This window comes from Acomys minous (assembly GCF_964271855.1).
Source record: "Acomys minous genome assembly, chromosome: 14".
Taxonomy (NCBI): Eukaryota; Metazoa; Chordata; class Mammalia; order Rodentia; family Muridae; genus Acomys; species Acomys minous.
Window position 1 is genome coordinate 71921255 of NC_140496.1, and position 23332 is coordinate 71944586.

The 23332-nt window shown below is 43.1% G+C and overlaps 1 protein-coding gene across 3 annotated transcripts; it reads left to right on the top strand.

Annotated features, from left to right (window-relative positions):
* The first annotated feature begins 61 nt into the window (after positions 1-61).
* On the top strand, positions 62-22381 carry EXTL2 (exostosin like glycosyltransferase 2). Of its 3 annotated transcripts, none has more exons than XM_084755891.1 (5): positions 62-457; positions 3209-3283; positions 16325-16752; positions 17772-17842; positions 20386-22381. In XM_084755891.1, the coding sequence occupies exons 2-5, from the start codon at positions 3279-3281 to the stop codon at positions 20869-20871; spliced, it is 990 nt and encodes a 329-aa protein (XP_084612017.1). In that variant the 5' UTR covers positions 62-457; positions 3209-3278; the 3' UTR covers positions 20872-22381. The 3 variants fall into 3 exon arrangements, with proteins under 3 accessions (XP_084612017.1, XP_084612019.1, XP_084612018.1); XM_084755893.1 differs by having other exon boundaries at positions 20541-20747; XM_084755892.1 differs by lacking the exon at positions 62-457 and adding an exon at positions 919-1122.
* The last annotated feature ends 951 nt before the right edge of the window (positions 22382-23332 follow it).

The window sequence follows — 23332 nt, forward strand, 5'->3', positions numbered from 1 at the left end:
GAGGCGGGGGTGGGGGCGGGGAGGGGGCGAGGGTGAGGGCGTGGCTTGCGGAGGGAGGGCGGGGCTGCGGAGGGCTGCGGAAAGTCGGGACTGCAAGCCGAGCTAGGGGTCCGGTCTCCTGCACGCACCGAAGCGATCCTAGCTGGCTCTCTGCAGACGCGGCTTGACCGGTTCGGGGGCCCGCTGTCACCAACTCGGATCGCCCACCACTAATGTTCCCGGATGCTATGCAGCCTTCGCCTGCCCCTTCAGCCTTAACCCCCTGAGGACCTCAAATCCCCGCTGTGCTTTTTTGGCGGCATCACTGAAGGACCCAAGCGGCCACGTGCTGCGCCGCCACTGCGCGGGATGTGCGAGGGTGGCTTCGCGAGATCAACGCCAAGGGAGTGCGCGCCACCCGTGGAAACCGCCACGCGGGACGAGATCCTTGAGTGCCTTGCAAAAGAAACACTTAAAGGTATTTTAAAGAAGTCCTTCGGGAAGAGGGCCTTGGGGACTATGGCCTTGAGGTCTGCTTCATGCTTTTTTCTCTCCTGGCTACCTCAATCGGTTGCAGCCCTGAAGGCAAACGCTTAAACATTCCTTTAGCATCTGGTCACCCCGGGACAATAGCTGTCACTATGGTTCATTGGCTGGGTAGGACACCAGAGCGAAGGATGCTGCGGATGAACCTGGGCTGGTAAAATGACACACTCTAGCGTTTTGTTTTGTTTTGTTTTGTTTTTTCTGGGGGATTGTTTAGACAAGGTCAGCTGGCCCGTCACGTGAATGATTAAAAGTTGTTACCTAGGAAGGGAAACTGGGAAAGGGGGTCTGGCTTTGGGAGGTGGCTTGGAAACTACAAAACCGAGCTTCTTGGGAATGCCTTTTTTGCCTAACAGGAAGTGGAGCGTCACTAAAAGGGAGGGTAGGGTGGCCACTAGGGGGACTGTCCCCAGCTCCAGGCACTCACTTTGCGGGAGGCGCATTTCCCAGGTTATCAATTGGACCAGCAGAGAGGTTGGCAGCCCGATTTAGGGAACGGGTTGGGAAAGAGGCAAGCCAAAGAGGCTCCCTTTCCGTTTTATGCTAACCAAGCTGCAAATAAAGCTGCTGGCCCCACCGCAATCTTCTGCACTGGAGGTGAGACAACTGTAAAATGCTCTTTGGTTTGTATTATTTTCTTCATTTGAGATCTATTTCCGTTTTGCTCTCGTTCTTGGAACTTTGTGTGAAGGAATGAATTTAGTCTATAATTTGATTATTGAAAATACATCTTGTAATTTTAAAAAATACTGGTAAAAACGACTTGATTCTATATATTAAGTTCTAGGGCAAACATTTGTCTTTTGTCTTTGCCTTTCTTGGGTTATATTTCATTGTTTTCACTTAAACAAATATGCTCAATTAGTAGCATTCACTTTTTAAAGGATACTCTTCTTTTAGAGTAGGATACTCTTTTTAAAGGATACTTTTTTTTATAGTCCTTGAATTTTACCCTACTGCATTGCTGGGGAAGCCCTCACTGGTTGCAGACTGGGTAGTTTAACGCTAAAGTGCAATTGATTTTTTTTTTTTTCCCTTCAAGACTGCTTTATTTCAGTATGGTGGTAGGGATGGTACATAGAAATAATCAAATTTCCAGCCTTCTCATCAAGGTCAGCTGCAACTTGAGCCTATGTGGTTTTTGTTCTGCCTTTGGAAATAAATTCTGTATTCCATCTTGTTCTGCTGTAAATCTGAAATGCTGGCTTAGGGAGAAACCCACACTACCCGTTACTGAATAGTTTAGAAATACATTAAAGGAATCTAATTTCAGCTCTATCAGTTTCCAGAAAGTCATAGATTTATATTTCTTCCCCCCAAGATATAAGGAAGATCTTGTCTTGGGGATCTCTTTTCCAAAAGTGGCAGTGCTATTTCACACTCTTAAGCTGGACAGCCTAATGGCCAATTCGGCGTCAAAGGCATTTTTGTTTGCACTATAAAGCATAGAAGGACACTGTCTAAATCAGGAAAAGTTCTAGGGATAGAAACTGTTTCTAGTGTGCCTCCCTTCCTTTTGTAATCCTGAAATAATATCTGTCCCGTACATGTTAACCTGTGTGTGTTGTCATGTCAAAACCTGAGTCTTTCAGTTTTCCTTTGGTGAGTGTCTAGTATGTGTCAGCAGTGTTGGGTATGGGGACTATAAAGCCAGATAAGTCAAGTTCTGCTCCTGGAACAGTTTTATGGGGAGGACAAGCCGACTGAGAGGGAGGTAGGGGTGAAGACAAGGCAGGCCAGTATTTTAGGATTGCATGGTCCTTCAATGGTGCACAGGAGACGAATTTGAAACAGTGAACAGAGACAGCTATCGCTCAAGGAGCCTTTCTCTTTATGCTAGACCATTCCTTTCACTCCCACAGTAATTTTTACCATAAAAAAATGTCTTGGGAGAATGTTTTTGATTCCTCGGCTCTGTTTTGGTGGGTAGGTATTTAGCAAGTCTCCAATGCGACGAGGTACTTGGGAGGTCACCAGTCACAGTTCCTTCATGCAGTACAAGAATAAATGGCCAGGCAAGACTATAAATAGATAACAGTAATAAATGTATTTCTATTGTGAACTTTTACATATTTGCTTATGTTGTAAATTAGTTGCTTTCGATTAATTGTGCATACTATAATATGGGGGGGGAGGGTTAAATATGTAGTTGAATATTGAGAAATGAAAGCAGAAAGGATTAAAGGGCGGAAATTCCTCTTGTTCCAGGTCCCTTCCAATAACAGGCAACAAGAATGACAAGGATGCCATCTGTCAGCCTCAGTAATCCGCGCTGGCACTTATCTGCAACCCTATTTTAGGCCCATGGTTTATTAGATATGTCAGATTAATGTCCTGTGAACTGCTGGTGAAAATAAAGGAGTTATAGCATCCGCTAAGAGTAAAGATGCTTGTAAGTCTAGGAATTGCATACCGATGCAAATCACATTCACGGTCCTTGGCTTCATGTTGTGTTTGCTCCAGTGTCAAGTGTGTCAGTGTTAGATAGCTGGGTGATCTGGTTATTCTGTCTCTGGACCCTCCAGAGAAATGTAAAGGCAAAGTGCTGCAGTGTTAACAACAGCCAACAGAAGACACTGTAGGCCTCATTAAGCAAATGTAATTTTTAGAGCATAGCCTAGCAGTTTTAAATTTAAAAACCCACTCAAAACATCACAGAAATTTCCTTGATATCTTTTAACAGTTCCAAGAGAGCCTGGTCCTATCAAACACTGAAGCCATAAGGAATGCTGTTGTAAAAAATCAGTAACACAATGAGGTAAGTAACCGATCCTGGTTTTGTTTGTTTGTTTGTTTTTTGTTTTCTTTTTAAAGTGTGTGTAATAAAATGTATCATTTTAATCATTTTTTCAATTCAGTAGCCTCAAGTTTTTTTTGATTGTTTTTCAAGATAGGGTTTCTCTGTGTAGCCTTGGCTGGCTTTGCACTCACAGCAATCAATCCTCCTGCCTCTGCCTCCCTGAGTGCTGGGATTACAGACGTGCTCCAGCATGCCCAGAATCTCAAGTATTTTTATATTGTTATACAACTAATTTCCAGAACTTTGTCATCTTGTAAAACTGAAACTTTATACCTACTAAAAAGAACAACTAGGTAGGTAGGTAGGTAGGTAGGTAGGTAGATAGATAGATAGATACATAGATAGATACATAGATACATAGATACATGATAGATAGGATAGACAAATGGACGGACAGACAGACAGATGGATGGATAGATAGATACAAAGAAAGATAGATAGATAGCCTCTTCTGCTTGTTCCCAGCCCTGGGCAACCATGAGTCTACATCCTGTTTCTGTGAGTTTGGCTATACTAAATACCTCATGTAAGTAAGATCACGCAACAATTGTCCTTTCTGTGTGAGCATTTGTCTCGCATAGTTTGACTTTTTTTCTGAGGCTGAATTAAAAGTATGTTGTATGTATAGACCTAACTAGGATTGAGCCATCGTGTCCTGGCCTTTTGGCTAAGATCAAGTATAATGTGTGTTTTTATCAGTTTATCTAAGGAGTGAGCCTCTGGCTTCACATACACTAAACATGCACCCTATCACTGAGCCTACACCGAGCTCTTATGACCTCTATCCATGAATTACTCTTGTAGTCCAGGATAGAGCTGAAGATAACACCCCTACCCACCTCTACTACCCCCACCCGTAAACCATGGAGAGGGTGCACAGTGGCTCAGGTCTGAGCTGTGTGTTTGATTCTGTTCCTCCACTCTGTAAATACTTGTCATATTCTGTCCTAGATGTCCCATCTACATAAAGAAGTGTGCCTTGTCTTTTTTTTTTTTCCCCTCTCTAAACCTTAGAAATGCTGTCAGTTGGAACTGTTGTATAACGTGGAGTGGGGAAAGCTCTGAAAACTTCTATTGCTACACCTAAGCTAAGTGAGGGTGGGAACTGTGTCTGCCTCTTTCCCACACGTGGCAGGATAAAAACCCATGGATTGTGTGACCTTTCCCCAATAAAGTGAGAGCTCACATGAATTGGTGTTTCTTCCGTCTTAGTATCTGAAAATACTTATAAGCCATAATTCTTATGCATGAATCTGTTTCTCTTCAAGAAGTGACTTTGGAAGCTGCTGAAAACCAGTTTCAGCTAGAAGGGAAAGTTTCCCGAGACTGTCCAGGGCTTTGATGCCAGCAATCTTGCCCCCCCACCCCCCCGACTCCCCGGTCTTCCTATCACTAAAACAGGTAGAGGTTCAAATGAAAAGCACCAGGGTCCTGAAATGGCAAAAGCAATAGCTTTGCAGATGGACTTGACTTCTTTTTGACCTGGTTATCAAACTAGTTTTGAATTAGACTCTGCTGGGCTAAAACTGCTTTTCTAGTTCTAGCTTTGTTCTTAGTATCCACTGATGCCTTGGATCCTTGTATGAGCCTGCAATGTTCCTCTTAGGAATGAGGCCACCCTTGATCTTCTTCTAGTGTGTGTCCATTGGATATGGTCATCTCCCAGCACATCATTGTCATCATAATCGTCTGCAATTAACTGACACTTTCAAGAGAAAGGAGCCAAGCTAAGAATACCGTTGACTTACAATAAGTAAATCACGTCTGTGCTCTTTGAAAGTCTAGAGGACCAGATTGCGTGCCTCAGTGATAAAGGGCTAGATTGAAGGAGGCAGGCTGTGCATTAGAAACAATTCATACATATTTATGTTTTATTTCCCTATAAATCAGTGATGGTGAACTCTAGTTACTGATAGTGGCTCCCCGGAGCTGTGTCAAGAGTATGATGTTTTTAAGGAGGAAGGGCAGAGGGAGGAGCAGAAAAGTCAAGACTGATGAGCAGCAGCCTTTGCTGTGGAGCAGCCAGGGAGATGAGGAAGGGAAATGGAGGCAGACGTGTCTAGTGGCTGATGCCCTGCTTCGAATGCTGCTTGTGTTATTCCCTCTAGCTTGATTTATCCATAATGAAATGGCCCACCCAACCCGGCTTCCTGCAGCAGAGGGCTCGAATGCAGTGGCATCAGTGCAGAAATGACTTTCTCACAGCTAACACCGAGCGATGTCCCAGGACGGCAGCACTTAACCTATCCAATGTGATGCCATGTGTATGGAGCTTTAAGAAATAATGTTGTAGTGATTCTCTTTCAGAACTATAGTTTCAGAAACACAGTAAAGGCAGAATTGGGTCCTCTGAAGGATTGGGTTTAGGTGGTCATCGATGATCATGTGTGTCTACATGTGTGTGTAAACTGTTACTAGAAAGCATGAGTCACTTTAGCCCCAAGAGTCCATGACTTAATTGATCAACATTTATTCAGCTCTATGATTGACTGTCCATAAACATGGCAAAACTGCAAGGCACATCTATGATGACACTATGGGGCCTCTTTTATTTGTACGTATTTTTCTGAATGTCTTTATCTCTGCCATTTGTAGCTTATTATTAACACAGAATAGCTTAAAGTATTTTTGATATGTTTAGACTTGCAAAATAAGAGACAGAAGTTAAGAATCTAATGGGGTCATTGGGAGAGAGTGAGAGGACAGAACTGACAGAATGAAGGAAGGGCTGTGTGACATTTCTAAAGAAACATTGACAAGAGTCAATTCCTGAACATGGGCAAAGTCTCTAAAATCTTCTGGGGTTGGCAAGATGTCTCAGTGGTTAAGAGCTCCTCCAGAGGACTGGGGTTTGGTTCCCAACACCCACAGGACAGCTCACAACCATTTATTTCAAGAGCTCTGATGTGCTTCTGGCCTCGGTGGGCACCAGGCATGTATATAGGGCATATTACCTACCAGGCAGGCAAGCACTCACACACATAAAAATAAATATTTAACAAATGGATTGAACTAGAAATGATCATAATGAGTGAGTTAACCCAGCAGCAGAAAGAGTCAAATGGTATATACTCACTTATATCTGCATACTTGCCCAAGGGGCATGTCCCATGAAAGTCTTCACTAACCAGGAAACTGGGACAGAGGGGAGGACATCCTATTGGGACTCTAGATGAGAGAAGCATGGGAGACCTAAAAGAAGAACATTATGATAGGCAGATTTGGGCCCAGGGGTCCCGCTCAAACTATGGCACCAGCCAAAGACAATACAGGCTGTAAACTTCAAACCCCTACCCAGATCTAGCCAATGGACAGGACATTCTCCACAGTTGAGTGGAGAGTGGGGTCTTACTTTCACACGTACGCTGGTGCCTTATATTTGACCACGTCCCCTGGATGGGGAGACCTGGTGGCACTCAGAGGAAGGATATCAGGCTACCAAGAAGAGACTTGATACCCTATGAGCATATACAGGGGGAGGAAGTCCCCCTCAGTCACAGTCATAGGGGAGATGAGTAAGGGGAAAATGGGAGGGAGGGAGGAATGGGAGGATACAAGGAAAGGGGTAACCATTGAGATGTAATATGAATAAATTAATAAAATAAAATTTAAAAATAAATAAATAAATATTTAAGAGTATACTCTTCCAAAACTATCCGATAACTGAAAAGAACTTCAGAGTACAGTAAATTCTAGCTTGTGTTACCTAAAATTTTAATATAAAAGCTTATTGTGGGACAATAAAGTCTAATAGTTCTGTTATTTTTAAAAGCCCTGACTAAATTTTAATAGATCAATGTATTCATTACTTTATAGCTCATAGGAATCTTAATGGAGGAAATATTTATTTTAGCTCATTTATTTAGGAAGATAACAGTCTGTCGTGGGAAGGAAGGCATGGCAGCTGGTGGTTCCATGGTGCTTGGACCCTGCTGCTTGGTACATGGGGCCAGCCAGGAGACAGAAAGGTCTGCGGAACCCAGGAGGATCTATAACCTGTAAGGCTGCCCCTCAGTGACCTCACTTCCTCTAGTTAGCCCACACATCCTAAAGGCTCCACGAAATAAAGAGTGCCCCTATCTCTAGACTCGGCATTCAGTCACATGAACCTGTGAATGGCAGTTCAGGTCCAAACTGTACTGTACCAAGTAGGTAAGAATTTTGTCTGTTCACATGTTGTATGCTGCCTACTCCGAGTCGGGCAGATACTTCCTGGTTCTCATTACCTCCTAAGCCTCCTTGGGGAAAATTCCAAGGATGATATTGTCTAACAGATGGTGACTTTTCTCCCAAGACAAATAGGTTTGTTCACAAAAGCTTCTATAGAAACTGGGATATTAAAAACGAAAAACACATTTCTACACAGAATAACGCCAGAAATATGTGGGGGTGCAAATCAAAGCAAAGCTAGCCAGAGTTGGGATATCTATTACTCAAGCAGCTTGGCTAAATCTTGGGCCTATATAGAAGGAAAGCCCAGGGTCTCAATCAGACTCTTCCTTCCACTTGGGATGGTTTTCTCTCTTGACAGATGAACTCATTTCCTGAAGTAGAGCAAGTCTGAATCCTGGTGTTGAAAGTGGAAAGGTGGCCTGTGTGGCTTGGGTTTGAGGTCACATTTTTGACCCTTTTGTCTTACCACCTTATGGTGACTGTCTAGGCCTTTTATGTAGGAAAACATTTCTTGGATGCCCTCTTAATTGCACCTGGTGTTACGTTCAAATCTAGGCATAGGAATGAACATTTTAGGCATCCGTAGCAAAAGCTAGGGCAACTTAAACATCGATTCTCCCAGTGCGTTTAAGTATTAGGAGGCAGGGCAAGACTCAAACAATGAGCCAGATCCTGTTGTGATTCATAAAGATTGCCACAGACTTCATCAAAATGTCACAAAGTGGGAGCCATAATGTGGCTCAGGGAGTAGAAGCAGCAGCTGCCCAGCCTGTGACCCTGAGGGACCGGTCGGTCCCCTGGGACTTACATGGGGGTCAAAGGAGAGAAATGACTCCCTCGGTGTTCCTCTCCCCGCTCCCGTTCAAGCATGACAAGGACCATTGCCCACACAAAGTCAAGAGATAAATCCACTCTGGAAAGGGCGCTGGAGGCACAATCGTGGTACCTGGGAACAAGGTCCGTCTTCCACGCCTTGGAGTTCACAGGACCGCACAGGATGGAGAGCAGTGAGGGCAAGTTGCGCAGGGCAGCTAATACTTGCAAGACCCGAGGAGAAAAAGTCGATTCCCACGCTCTGTGGGTACACAGCTAACACAGAGGTCACCTTGCTTTAGGTTTGTTACCAGCCCCTTTGCCTCAGTTTGAACAGTGTCGTTTGCATTCTGTTAGACCTACCCAGAAGCTGCTGTGTAATTGGCAGCTGTCTCTTCAGCCCTCGTCTTCCATGGCTGTAAAGGGAAGAAGACTCAACGTTTTGAATCGACCTTTGTATTCCACCTTGGGGTGGTTTTATGGCCTGGCAGATGAAGGCCTTTTTCGGCGCATCTGCAGCCTGTAATCATCCGTTTTTATGCAAGTACATATCCTGGAGAATGAGCCCGAAGAGAAAGCGCGTCTGTGCTGCATCAGGCAGATCTCGCAGCGAAATGGCAGCCTAGTTTTCATTCTCCTACCATCTGTGGCATCACAAGGATAGCCACAGACCGTCGCTGCCGGGTGCCAAGCCGCTCGCTGTGTTTCTACCTGATGAGCCAGAGGGCAGGTTTTTTAATTTTTTTTTTTTTTGGTTTATTTTTGCTCCTGCTCCACTCTGGTGTATTTGTTTACGGCTTCTCTCTGCATAATCATTGCTATTCCAGTCTGAAGAAACTAGCCCCAAGAAAAGAATTCAGCAGTACTGCTTCTGCTTCTGGGGACCACTGTCTCAGAAAGTTCCCATTTCCCTTCCTGTTTAACTGCATACGCACCTCCAGCGTTTGCTGTGTATTGTTTACTTTCTTACTTAACCTTATGTCCACATTACAAAATAAAATTCCAAGAGCGATCTTCCAGAAACTACTTCACTCAGAAATTTAAACATTGCTTGCATCATTAGTCGGCTGTCCCTCTGCTCGGCGTTTGCCCAGGAGAAATGATAACCCACAAACGCCTGCATTAACACATGCTCACAACTGTTCACTGCAGCAATATTGATAATAGCACAAATATGCCAACAACCAAAATGTCCACCCATTAATGAACAGATGAGCAAAATGTAAAATAATCTGTATAAAAGAACGCTGTCTGGCAGTGAAAATAGAATGTGGGGTCAACTAGAAAGATACTTCAATAATATTTAGTGCTTGCAGTGCAAATATGAGGCTCTCCGGAGCCCACGTAGATGCCAGGCAGGTGTGGCATGCCCACTAATCCCTAAGCTCCCTCCAGAGGCAGAGACAGAGTCCCCGGGGCAAGCTGGCTAGCTAGGCTAGCCGAATCTGCAAGTCCCTGGGTCAGAGAGAGACCTAGCCTCAGTTAATAAAGCAGATAGTAATTGAGATAGGTGCCAATGTCAGCCTCTGGCTTTCACACACATGTGTGCTGACCCAGGTTCAAAATGCAAATGCACATGCCCATTACATACATTTACATACTAAAGAAGAGAGATGCCTATATCTGTGTATGAAGTTTGAAAATATCTGTGGTAAGTAAAGGGAGTAAGCTATAAAAGCCATGTATTATATTGTTCCATTCATTGAAGTGACTGGCATAGGCAAATTCATTGAGACAGAAAGTAAATTTGTGGGTTTTCTGGGGCTGGGGACGGATGCGATAACTGGAAATTGGAGAGACTATCCTGGGTTCCCTTAGTGCACCAAAAGTGTTGTAAAAATAAATCATGATCATGGCTTATTGGCACTTGCATGCATTTTTAGTACTGGGGAGGCTAAGGCAGCAAGATTTAGACTCTGAGGCCAGCCTGGGCTACATGGCAAGACCCCATCTTAAAACAACAACAGAATGCCATGATGTTTCAAACACTCTGTGAGGATATTAGAACACACTGAACCATGTTCTTTAGATGAGTGTATTTTACAGAATGTTAACATCCCTTTGAAGCTATAAAAATGTTCTTATACACAGAGAATTAATATTTGCATTTCTTGCCAGGTACTTTAGTGACAGCCATGCCATAGTAGATAGTCATGCTATCCAGTAAAGATTGCCTCAGCTCAAGTGCTGATGCTGCGTATCCCAAAGCAGCTGCATGACTTGAGGCAAGTGTCTCTCCATGGACCCCAAAATCTTTAGAGGCCTCTGAGATCCTGTCCAACTGTCTATACAAGGAGACAAGGAAATATTGGGGCATCAGCCTGGTGAGGCTGATCCCAGCACTTGTGATCCCAGCACTCAGGGAGGCAGAGGCAGGTGGATCTCTGAGTTCCAGGCCAGCCTGGTGTACAAAGTGAGTCCATAACAGCCAAGGCTACACAGAGAAAGCCCGTCTTAAGAAACAAAACAGAACAGAACATCAGGGCATCTTTGACAGCTGTGTCCCTTGTTTATGCTTGAGTGTAACAAACAGCAGTGGGCTCACTGGTGGTCTTCCTCATCATGTTCAAGTGGACCTTATTAAGCAGCTAAACTGCAGAGCAAGTCTTCCCCACCTTGGGCACAACAGGCCAGATAACACTCAGCTTAGGTGCTGTCCTGCACACTGTGATGTGTTTAGCGGCACCACTGACATCTACCCTCTGGATAGCAAATACTGTCTCCCCTTCCTTTGGGACAACCCCAAATCTCTCCAGACTTGTTCAGCTATTGCCTGGATAGTAGAATAATTTCTGGTTGAAAAGCTTCTGGTGTAGAATAACAATTTATCAGAAATAACCAAGAGGATGTGGTCTTTACCTGTAAAGAGCTGAGATGGGGAGCATGGGTGCAAGTAGAGACGATCACTGGAAGAAACTTGATTTTATTTTTCAGAGACAAGGTGAGAAAAATGACCTCGTTTTTATGTTGATGCTTGCAGTGTTTATTAGTTATATCTCATCCTGTGTGGTCATAGGAGAGAGACAGAGAGAGAGAGAGAGAGAGAGAGAGAGAGAGAGAGAGAGAGAGAGAGAGAAAGAGAGAGAGAGAGAGAGGCAAAAAACAAACTAAGAGCTTTGAGCTGGGCCTACTGACGCACACCTTTAGTCCCAGCACTCGGGAGACAGAGGCAGGCAGATCTTTAAGATCAACCCTAGCCTCGTCTACAGAGCAAGTTTGGACCAACCAGGCCTACATAGAGAGACTCTGTCTGAAAAGAAGGAGAGAAAGGAGCTATGAGATCCACTTCAGAGTGACACAGAGCATCAATAAATATGCACAGACAGGATTTTAAAACAGAAAAATGGGGTGGGGGCAGAGATTAGGATGAGAGCAAAAGACAAGTACCCAACTTTATTTACTTATTTCTTTATATCTTGCTGATGTGTTCCTTTATATCCCATTCAGAGCCCAGGCTGTGGCTTAGGTGATAGGATCCTATAGAAAAAAAAAAAAAAAGAACTGTTCTCCGGAGTGTATCAAGGTTTGCAATGAGCCTACCATAGAGGGCAGGACTTGAGCTAGTCTCAAAGTAGTTTGTCCCTCCTACTCAAGTTCAGAAAGTCCTTCCTCTCTCGCTCCTCCATGCAAATTTTAAAATTTGCATAATTTAATTGAGGTGCATTATTTAATGAATGCCAAGTGAAATATTTATGATCTATCTCTAAAGAAATAAATTATTCAGATCTCCTGAAACCTTTCAGATAGGTAAAGTAGAAGGTGTTTGAAAGAGAAAACTTGGGTGACGGCACAGGGAATAAACTCCAACTTAGAAGTATAAATGAAGGGGAAGCTGTCACTCTGGAGTGTATTTGACATTGTCAACAGTTTACAGTTGTGTATAGTAACTAATCTTTCCAGACTAGAGCGACAGGTAGTGAGTGGGTAGAAACACTTGTAAGTTTTAGAATATGCTGCTTCGACTCAGCTACCCAAAGTGGTACAAAGCTCTGGGGTCCCGGTGTCCTTTCACGTAGTTGGTAAAGCCTTGCTTTGCCCTGAGTGTCTTTGCAAGTGACCATGCAGAACTGAGCATGAGCTTTATGGGCCCTGCTTTTAAATTCAGCACTTAAAGGATGTTCAAGCCTTTGGAATCACGATTAGTAAACCCTGCATCTTTGGTTAATCATCTCAGTAATTTGGCTCTAATAAAAGAGTGCATGAAATGAAAATATTGTGCTCTGAAGCCTTAGATTGCTCTTCGTGAAAAAATAATTGCCTGAAAGCTGAGGTAACTAATTTTATTCATATCTTAAGAGTGAGGCCATGGTAGAGGAAGAAACACAAAAATTGCTTTTCTTAATAGAACGAGCCGCGGAAAATAGTCCAAGACCAAATACTCTTGAAAACTGGCCAGAAATCTTTGTGTCAAAGTGACGCTGCTTTTCAAGTCTGGATTTTTGTGGCTTGCCCTTGGGAACAAGCTCTTGCCACGGCCAGACCTGATGGTGCATTTCTATAATCAGAGCACCCAGCAGGCTGAGGCTGGATGACTGTGCAGTCAGGGTCATCCTGGGCTACATAGAAAGAGATGCTGTCTCAAAAATATAAACAGATAAATTAAGCTGCGTGTGACTCAGCACACTGTCACATCAGTTCTCCATTCTCAGAAGCTTAAAACACAGTAGTGTTTACACACACAGTTTATCTAAGGTCTTCATTCACATCTGTGGTTGAACTCAGGCCTCTGTCCCTTTAGGCCACTGTCCCACAATCACTGTCCCGTTAGACTAGTCTAACCAATCTTTCCCATCTGCAAAGAGAACACCTTGCTGGAATGCTGGGTTAAAATGACCACCAAACACCCATGACCTTGTTTCATATCACAAAGTGTGTTTTGTAATAGTAGAAAGATTTCTCTAGTTCAAGGGTCGAGAGAAACCATGTAGAATAGCTATTACACCCAGTATATAAAAGCAGCTCTGTATTAGGGAGAGTAGTGTCAGTATGCTGTACTGTCCCCATGCCACAACCATGGATTGATTTCCAGTCTCGCGTCCTAAGAGCGTCTTCATTTTTTTTATCAGTATTGGGAAATAAATGAGAGTATCTGTGTAGTCTAGGAAGAGAGATTGTTTCAGTGGATGTGAAATACGGGTAGATGATGGGGTCAAAGTCATCGGGAATAATACACAGTTACAGTACCAGCCCCCAGGAGACAAGTGGTCTCAAATTTGAGGTTAGCCTGTGCTATGTAACCCAAGGCCAGCATGAGCTATAGTCCCAAGACTCTGTCACAAAACAAATACATGGGTAATGATAATTTCATAATTTTTCTATGTGTAGGAGTGTGCGCGTGCCCACGCGCGCATGTGTGTGTCTGTGTGCGTGCACACATGCGCACATGCACGCTCCTGTGCTAACCCATGTAGGACAGATGTCAGCTTCTGGTGTAACAGTTCTCAATCTACAGCCACCTTGAATGTTCGAGACAGTCTGTCACTGGGACATAGTGGTCACTCACTAAGCTCTACTGGCAAGTAAGCACCAAGAAGCCGGCTTTTCCTGTCTCTGCAGTGCTGGGATTACAAGTGCTTGCCACCATGCTCAGCTTTCCACAGGAGTGCTAAGGCTCAAACTCACATCCTGAAGCTTGCAAGACTAACGCTTCATCCACTGAGCTGTCTCCCCCAGGCCCTCAATATTCCTTCTGATCCTGAGAAATCACTTTTGTTAGCCTGAAGGGACTTTTATAATGTTGACCAGAAACTCCTAGTTCATTTTTTTTTTAATCTAATCTCTTCATTAGTGAATTTCCTTGGAAAATTTATTTTCCTTAGTCTGGGTTTTGTACTTGTAGACTAGGCCCTATTGTGTGAGGACTGGCCCCTAAAGTTCCAGGAAGCCAAAGGAAGAAAGGCAAACAGATGCAGAAAGTATCGGGGAATTGGCACAGAAGTGTGGTGCTGGGTGGCAGAAACCCCAGTGAGACCTCCTGAAGTGTGGGTCACAAAGGGGTATATTTATGGGGTGGCACTAATGTGGACATTTTATCTAGACTCTACCTTATTTATCTTGAGGATATTAAAAACTCAGACAGATGCCTAGAGCTGGGTCTGAGAGTGAAGCCTGGTGAGCCCGCTGCTTTTATCTGTGCTGGTGGGTGTGCTGGGAAACGACACAGGGGAGCTCAGCTTCCTCCTCAGGGTCAGTCACAGAGGCTGTGTCCTAAGATGGCTGCAGCTACGACAAGCTGCATGAATTTACACATTGACAAAATGGATTTGAGACACAGTTGCCAAGAACTCAACATAAGGACATGCCTGAAAAGCTTAGTGGAGGTTGGTGGAGTAATGAATCGTCTGGAATCAGAAGCAGAGGTAATTAAAAACTATCAGTGTTAAAGCAGGAGGTAGCAATCCTGGAAATGATAATGTGTGGAGCCAGAGCATCATTTCTAACCCTGTAAATTTTGACAGTAATATTTACCCTGTTCTTCGCGTCTGTGTGTTTCTGACTGGTGGGTATCCAAGCTGTCTTCTCCAGTTATTTGTTTACTCTGGCTAGCTCTGGAAGACCGTTTTGTTTTGTTTGAGGTAAGGTCTGAGTATGTATGTTGTAACCCAGGCTTGCCTGGAGCTTGCAGTCCTCCTGTGTCAGTGTCTAGAATGCCGGAATTGCAGTGTGCAGCATCATACCTTGAGATCTATGCTACGGGATGTGGTCCTTTGGAAATAAAAGAGCCCTGTCTTAGTTGTTATTCCATTGCTGTAAAGGTACACACATGAACGCACGCGCACACACACACACACAATGGCCAAGACAACACTCCCCCCCCCCCAAAAAAAAGCATTTAATTGAGAGCTTGCTTATAATTTCACAGAGTTAGTCTATCCTTATCGTAGGGGGGAACATGGTAGCAGGCTGGCAGACATGGTGCTGGAGAAGTAGCTGAGAGCTTTACATCCTCATCTTTGTGGACAGCAGGCTGAAAGAGAGAGAGATGGAGACAGAGAGACAGAGGCAGAGGAGCAAGACAGAAACACTGGGCCTGGAGTGGGCTTTCCATACCTCAAAGCCCACTGCCAGCGACACACTCCTCCAAGAAGGCCACATCCCCCTAATCCTCCCAAACAGTTCATCAGCTGAGGACTAAGCATGCAAATCTAGAGCCCACCGGGCTGTCTTCATTCAAACCACCTCAAGCCCCAACTTCAGCCTACATGAGAGTGAATCCAGACAGAGCAGCACAGCCCACAGTAACGAGCACCTTGGCATCAAGCACAAATTTTTCCCGATATAAAACCTGGTGCCATTATCCAAATTGTTTAATGCTTCTGGAATTGTTATTGAATCCCTGTGAGCATCCAAACTATCAAATGAGAAGATGGGGGAAGAATAGAGCGGAGAGAAGGAGGTGGGGGGAGCAGGAGGAGGAAGAGAAAGCAGAGGAGGGGGAAGAGGAGGAGGGGGAAGAGGAGGAGGAGAGCAGCTGTAGCTGCTGCCTGCACAATATCAACCTAGTTGGCATTCTAACATGGAGTGGGAGGGGCCCATGCATTCCCAGCCCTAAGAGCTATTGACAGTTGCTTCAGGGTGAGTGACAGATTTTCATTCTTTTCTTTCTTTCTTTTCTTTTTTTTTTTTTTTTAGGGTATGGCCCCTAGAGGTGGGCTGTACTCCAAGGGATAGTCCCAAACTTGGGCACATGTAGCCAGCACAAACTGGACTCTGTGGGTTATTTTGAAAAACAAACAAAAAGAGGGCAGGAGGGGATGAGGAAATGGTGGTGGATCTTGGAGGAGCTGTGGGGCGGAGTAGGAAGTGAATATGATCAAAATTGTATGACATTTTCAAGGAATTGATCAAAATGTATTTTAAAGGAATAAAAGAATATTAGAGTACAGTTTTTTTTTTTTACCTGTTAAATCACTTTACAAAAGAACGGAGAAATCAACTTAAATCCCTAATAAGAGTGATCAATGACTTAACTACAACATAGTGACTATGTTTTCCTTCGCATGTCCACTCCAGGTGTTGCCACATCTGCAAACTCCCGGGGAGAGTTATGGGGATTCGTGTGCTTCGTTTCTCCCTGGTGGTCATCCTGGTGTTACTGCTTGTGGCCGGAGCTTTGACCAACTTACTGCCCAACATCAAAGAAGACAAAATGCTCACCCTGCGCAGGGAAATCAAATCCCAGAGCAAGCCCTCCCTGGATTCGTTCACTCTCATCATGCAGACGTACAACAGAACAGACCTCCTACTGAGACTCTTAAATCACTACCAGGCAGTACCGAATCTGCACAAAGTGATCGTGGTATGGAACAACGTGGGGGAGAAGGGACCAGGGGAGTTATGGAACTCTCTGGGGCCTCACCCGGTCCCTGTCATCTTCAAACCGCAAACAGCAAACAAGATGAGAAACCGACTCCAGGTCTTCCCAGAAGTGGAAACGAATGGTGAGTCAGAGCTGGGTTCTGGGTCTGAAGGGGCTCCTGTGGGTGGGTGGACTTCTGCCTTTCAGGGAACTTACCGTTTTTAAAAAGCAGTTTCCAGGATCCCAACAGGAAGCTCCCTAGGGGAGGAAATCACATACATCCCAATGATAACTGAAGAGGTAATGTTAAAACATTTTTAAAAGGCACGCTGTGTGGCATAGTACACACAGCGTGTATATTACTCACTACAGAAAAAGCCATAAAACTGCCCTAGTCAGGGTTGCTATTGCTCTAATGAAACACCATGGTCAAATGCAACTTGGGAAGGAAAGGGTTCCTTTGGCTTACACTTGCACATCACTGTTCATCCTTGAAGAAGTCAGGACAGGAACCTGGAGGCAGGAGCTGATGCAGAGGCCATGGAGGGGTGCTGCTTACTACTGTTGCTCCCCATGGCTTGCTCAGCTTGTTGTTGTTGTTGCTGTTGTTGTTGCTGTTGTTGTTGTTGTTATTGTTGTTGTTGTCGTCGTCATTTTTTAGTAGAACCCATGACCACCAGCCCAGGGACTAGCACCACCCACAATGGGGTGGGCCCTCCTCTTATCAATCACTAGTTAAGACAATGCCCTACAGGCTTTCCCTACAGAGGCATTTTCTCAATCCAGACTCCCTCCTCTGAGATGACTGCAGTTGTTTGAAGCTGACATAAAGCCAGCGCAATGACATTTATACTTAATGTATTGGTGTTGCTCTTTATAACAGTTTCTCCGGGGTGTGATTTTTTTTTTTAAGTATCTCGGCTTTGCTTAAGGGTACATTAATTTCTGGGTTGATGGATTATAATTGCATTATGATATTTTCCCCTTAGTCAGAACTTTTTTGCTATTAGACACATCTCTCTAAGAATACATTTTAATTTTACTAATTGGGTTTAAACATAATCGGTTTGAAGGGTCTGTACAGACACAACTGTATCTCACTGATTTTTGCATTCATTTCCAAACTGTTCAATGTATTTTTTTTTTCTCTTTCCACTGCAGCCATATTAATGGTAGATGATGACACACTCATTAGCGCCCAGGACCTTGTTTTTGCCTTCTCAATTTGGCAGGTAATATTGCTATATCTTTTATGATACTGCATAGCTAAAGTTTTATCCATGAACTACCTAGTCAGGGCAGCTTAGTTTAGGCACTATCTAAAACATCACTGAAATTGTCATAGGCCAATCAAGAGTTTCCAAGCTCAATTAAGACAACATGGGAGTTGGCTTAACATTTTGGTATAATAGGGAGAAAAATTGGAATTAACTTCCCCAAAACAATGAAATGATGTGGTGTAGCCAAGACTACCATGCAGAAAAACTTTCCCAAACCATTTGTATATCAAATGAAACATGCATTTATGTGCTAATAATGTAAAAAAAAAAAAAAACTCTTATAAAAGAAAGCATTTCTCACCTTGACAAAATTGTTTCCTAGTTGAGACCATGTTGAGGAATTTTGAGGTAATAATTCTGTGTGTGGCATTGTAGTGACAGGTGTCTGTTTTGGCTTGATTTTCCTAATTGCCAGCTTGACTAGGCGGGCAAATTGCTCACTAGTTCTCCTACTGACCCTATAGTGATTACAGCAGAGTTGTATAACTACATTACAAATTACCTGAGTCCAGAACTGTGTGCAAGTCTTCTGACTCAATACTGTGCTACCTTTATGATCAGATTTGCCTCCCTAAGGCTACCTGGGCCAAAACAGCTTGGGATATGAAAGCCAAATGTCAATACAAGTGCTCTGCCAATACCAACCTTTTAAATGCTGCCATTTTTAGTTTCTTGCCTAGCATATTGATCAGTAAATTGTACTTTTTCCTATATTAACAGTTTTTGCGTGCCCTGTAAACAAAATCTTCTTAGGCAAAAAGTTCTTCAGCTGTGGGTTTTCTACTTAAGAGTTAAAAAAAAAAAATCAATCTACCCTATATATAAAGATGGACTCAGTAACAATGTAAAGAAATGTGATTGGTTGGAGCAATCTGAATAGAAGAATAAAGAAATATAATAGTATTTTAAGTTTTATTCATAAAATATTAAGAACCATTTTAGTTCATTAACTAGGAATATCTGGCTGTGCGGTGAGCCTGGTCAGTGCTCTGCATCTCTTCATAATTTGGTGTGTTGGCAAGTAAGATGGAGAGGACTATCACCAGTGCCTACACATGCCTGGTACTGCCTCACACTTGCTGCCTTGCCCTGCCTTTCTCTAGCCTGTGCGACTTTTCAGGATCTGGACTGTATAACGGTACTTCTTGGAAGCCTTTGTCTTCTGTCCATCACCTGAACACCCCCTCTGCCTCCAGCAACCCAACGACCTTTCCATCCTCTGACCTCTCAGGGTGTGGAAATTCCACGCCTACCCCATCTCCCCACCACCACACGTGAGCTCTCTGAAGGGAAATTTAATTCACTAGATTAAGTGTGTGTGTGTGCGCGTACACATGGCCCCTTAGCCACAGCAGATGAAACTCAAACTGGGTGAAGTTCACATTATTCATCATAGTAAATTAAACTTTTAAACTTTCAATCCTTTAAATTCAGTGTTTTCTTTTGCTCACTGTTTCTTTGTCTTACCTTTAGTAAGTCCTTCCTTAATAGAATTTTTTGCTACTACCTACTCATATCCTCAAAAGCCATCTCTTATGTATATGTAAATATGTAATTTATGTTGTGTTTCCTTATTTAAATTCATATTTTTAAAAGAAAATATCAAATTTTGAGAAGGCATAAAATATAGCATTGTTAAAAATAAATCGTGACTTTCAAGAGCATTAAAACCAACATTGAAAAGCAGTAAAACTCAGTTCTGTAGCTGGGCAGTGGTGGCGCTCGCCTTTAATCCCAGCACTCTGGAGGCAGAGGCAGGCAGATCTCTGTGAGTTCCAGGCCAGTCTGGTCTACAGAAAGAGTCAAAGACAGAACTACACAGAGAAACCCTGTCTTGGAAAACCAATCAGTTCTATGGATGTATAATTTTATATATACTTAAGAGGTTAAAATAGTTTTTCAAAATGCTCACTTACATCCTATAATAATATTCTTGAGATCAACTTTCCTCTTTGTCTGGTGGTGGTGGTGGTGGTATCAGGGAGTGGGGGTTGATTTGTTTCTTTGGTTTGGTTTTTTTGAGACAGGGTTTTTCTGTGTAGTCCTGCCTGTCCTGGAACCCACTCTGTAGATCAGGCTGCCCTCGAACTCACAGAGATTCTTCTGACTCTGCCTCCCGCATGCTGGCATTAAAGATGTGTACCTCACTGACCAGCTTGGTCAACTTTTCTTAGAGCAAACTTTGAAGGGCTAGATGCCCTGGTGACTAAGATTTGTTTGGGTCAAATGTTAGAATCAGGAGAATATTTGAAAGGTAAGAATTTTACAGAGAGGTTTTGGTTGTGGTAGAACTTAAGCTCTAGACTTATCAGAAGGCAAAATTATGAAGTTGTCTAGAGTTCGAGGAAATTGGGGTGAAAAAAATGAAGAAAATGTAGAAATAAGGAATAAGGAAAAGTTGACAAATCAGCTATATCCTCTGTAATGAATAAGCCTTTTTGTCTCTGGCTTCTCTAAAGAAAAGCCACACTTGATTGTTCCTTTCCTCTTTTCAGCAATTTCCTGATCAGATTGTAGGATTTGTACCTAGAAAACACGTCTCTACTTCATCCGGTATCTACAGTTACGGAGGTTTTGAGCTGCAGACACCTGGGTCCGGAAATGGTGACCAGTACTCCATGGTGCTCATTGGAGCCTCTTTCTTCAACAGAAAATACCTCGAGCTCTTTCAGAACCAGCCTGCAGCGGTCCACGCGCTGATTGATGAGACTCAGAACTGTGATGATATTGCTATGAATTTCATCATCACCAAGCACACTGGGAAGGCTTCAGGGATATTTGTGAAACCCATAAACATGGTCAATTTGGAGAAAGAAACCAACGGCTATTCTGGAATGTGGCATCGGGCCGAGCACTTTCTGCAACGATCGTACTGTATAAATAAGCTTGTTAATATATACAATGGCATGCCCTTAAAATACTCCAACATTATGATTTCCCAGTTTGGTTTTCCATATGCCAACCATAAAAGTAAAATGTGAACAGAAAACAAAAACAAACCCAAAACATTGCTAGGTTTTTGAGTGGCTTCTCCATGCTGTGCATTATTGTTTTGTAAGCAACACCATGAACTTTTATCTAGTCCACAAGTCTCTATAATAGAAAAAAAAATACACATATGAGTACTCCTAGTATATGAAACACAGAAGCCAGGAAGCCGGTCTCACCCAGATAGGCTTTTTTGTGAAGAGTTTTTGTTCAAGGTTGTAAGTCCTTGGTCACGATACTATTGTTTACATCTCGAGACTGCTCTCCAATTTGTTTGAGCCCTGGTATTTGCCTTAAGGACCTACAGCAAGCTGCTTCTAGGAACAGAGACTCAAATGAAACATTTTTCAGCTTTTCAGTGAAGGTTGACTATTTTTTATCTGAAGCCTGAAATGCTTCTTCAGCTAGTTAATGCCTGCGGTATAGGGAAAAGCCATGTCAGGAGAGTTTAGTCTGAACCCCGGGTGGAAAACCAGGAAATGCCTGATGGCCAGCATCCTTTCTGGCCGTTCTAACCAGAACTGACTATGCCCAGCTTGGTTTTGACAAAGCTCTCAGTGCTGGTATTTTTGCTGTTAAGCCTGTTGTGACTGGGAGTGTACGTTTTCATGGCTGACCATTGTTTACTGTTGTTGTTGGGTTTTCTTTCTTTTTCTTTTTGGTGTGTGTGTGTGTGTGTGTGTGTGTGTGTGTGTGCGCACACGCGTGCGTGTGTGTGCACACTCGTGTGTCTACACTGCATGGATCACTAAAATATGCAGCCCATGTTTCTTATATGCAACCTATATGCAGCAAGGAGTAAATGTGTCCCTGCAATTTGTCACTGTGTGTGACCTTGAGAATGTACATTAGTTCTCATATTTTACAGATTGTGTTTAATAAATATGTATAAAATAACTTCTTAAAGAATGGTTAAGTAGAAGCTAGCAGAAATTAAAAACCTTAGTGTCAAAGATCTTTATTATGAAAGCATAGGCTACCTTGCGAATACTTAATAACTGTATGACACAGAAATGTTTGCATCCCGAACCCAGGATTCTGTTGGGATTTTTTTTTTTTAATCCCAAAGCACTATTCATTATGATGAAATTTCAATTACTTAATTGTATGGGAGAAAAAAAAAAAGAACGGAGCCATGATGGGAGAAGGCTGTGGGTACCCACAGGTGTTCACTGTTGCTGTTGTGCACTCTGTCTGCCTCCCTTCTGTGTCCTTTTAGTTTGTCCTTGTTCACCACTGAGGAAAGGGAATACTCCATCATGCCTCCACGCGTCACTTTTCTTCTTCTTCTCTCTATATAAGGCCTAAACATTCTCAGAGGTGTGAAAATAGCAAAATAATGACAGCTGAAGTTCCACTACAAGCCCTTCCTGCCGTCAGTGCTCTGTCTGTCTGTCTGTCTAATAATGGAGTGTACATGTGTGTCTTAATGCAATCATACACATATTTTTTCTTTTAATTTGACCTCATTAAAATTCATGTCAATTACTTGCTTTTTCCAAAGTTGGTGGTCTGTTTTTTGCCTCTTGGTATTCCACTATCAAATAGATAAACTTCAGCTGTTCTCATGTTCCATGTTAATAGCTTAGACTGCTTTTGTGGTGTTTTAGGTATTTCTTTGCACTCTACAATACCACTCACAATGAAGTTGAAAACTTGATACGCTCACCATGAGTAGGTTTCCTATTGGGAAAATATTCCCCTAATTGATTTCCCACTGACGTTTTAAAGTTTGCTTTAAGTACAACATTATAGCATGTGAATTATGCCAAATTCTCACATACTACAGAGAAACAGTCAACAAAAATCTATTTTGGCCTATACAAGAAAAACCCTTGCACTGAAGCTAGACCTCCAAAGACCATCTTCCCATGAATACCTCTTATTCCTGCCCAGCACAATCCAAAATCACTCCTGTAGGCTCAAAACTACACCCTCGAAGCTGCGTAGCTCAGAAGTGAAGCCTGCAGGCTCCGCCATTAGACTGGCCTGAAATGTTCACTAGACGTCACATTATAGCCAGTGCAAGCCCCTGTTTCCTTCTCAAAATGTGGCTTGTCTCCATTTTTCTTAAGGATTGCCTATATATCCTCAAAATTGGGAAGCCGAGACTAGGTTAATAGTCATGGTTATGTTAGGAATTTATTTTAAAGGATGAGAGAGAGTGCGCCTGGATGGCCTCCAGGGGCTTTCCCATTTCAGATGTTCAAACTGTTGGGAAGATATCAAAGTTAATGCTAGAAAACCTGACATCCGCCAAGGAAAATACTGAGAGCATTGTCTGTGTCCACAGCACACAGGAACCGCGGGGATTGGTCCTTGCTTTCATCATTTTTTCCCCAAATACCTTTTCCCTCTTTGTTTTGGAGATAAGAGTCTTATTTTATAATCTAGGCTGGCCTCGAACTCATGATGCTCCTGCCTCAGTCTCCCAAATGCTGAGATTACAGACAG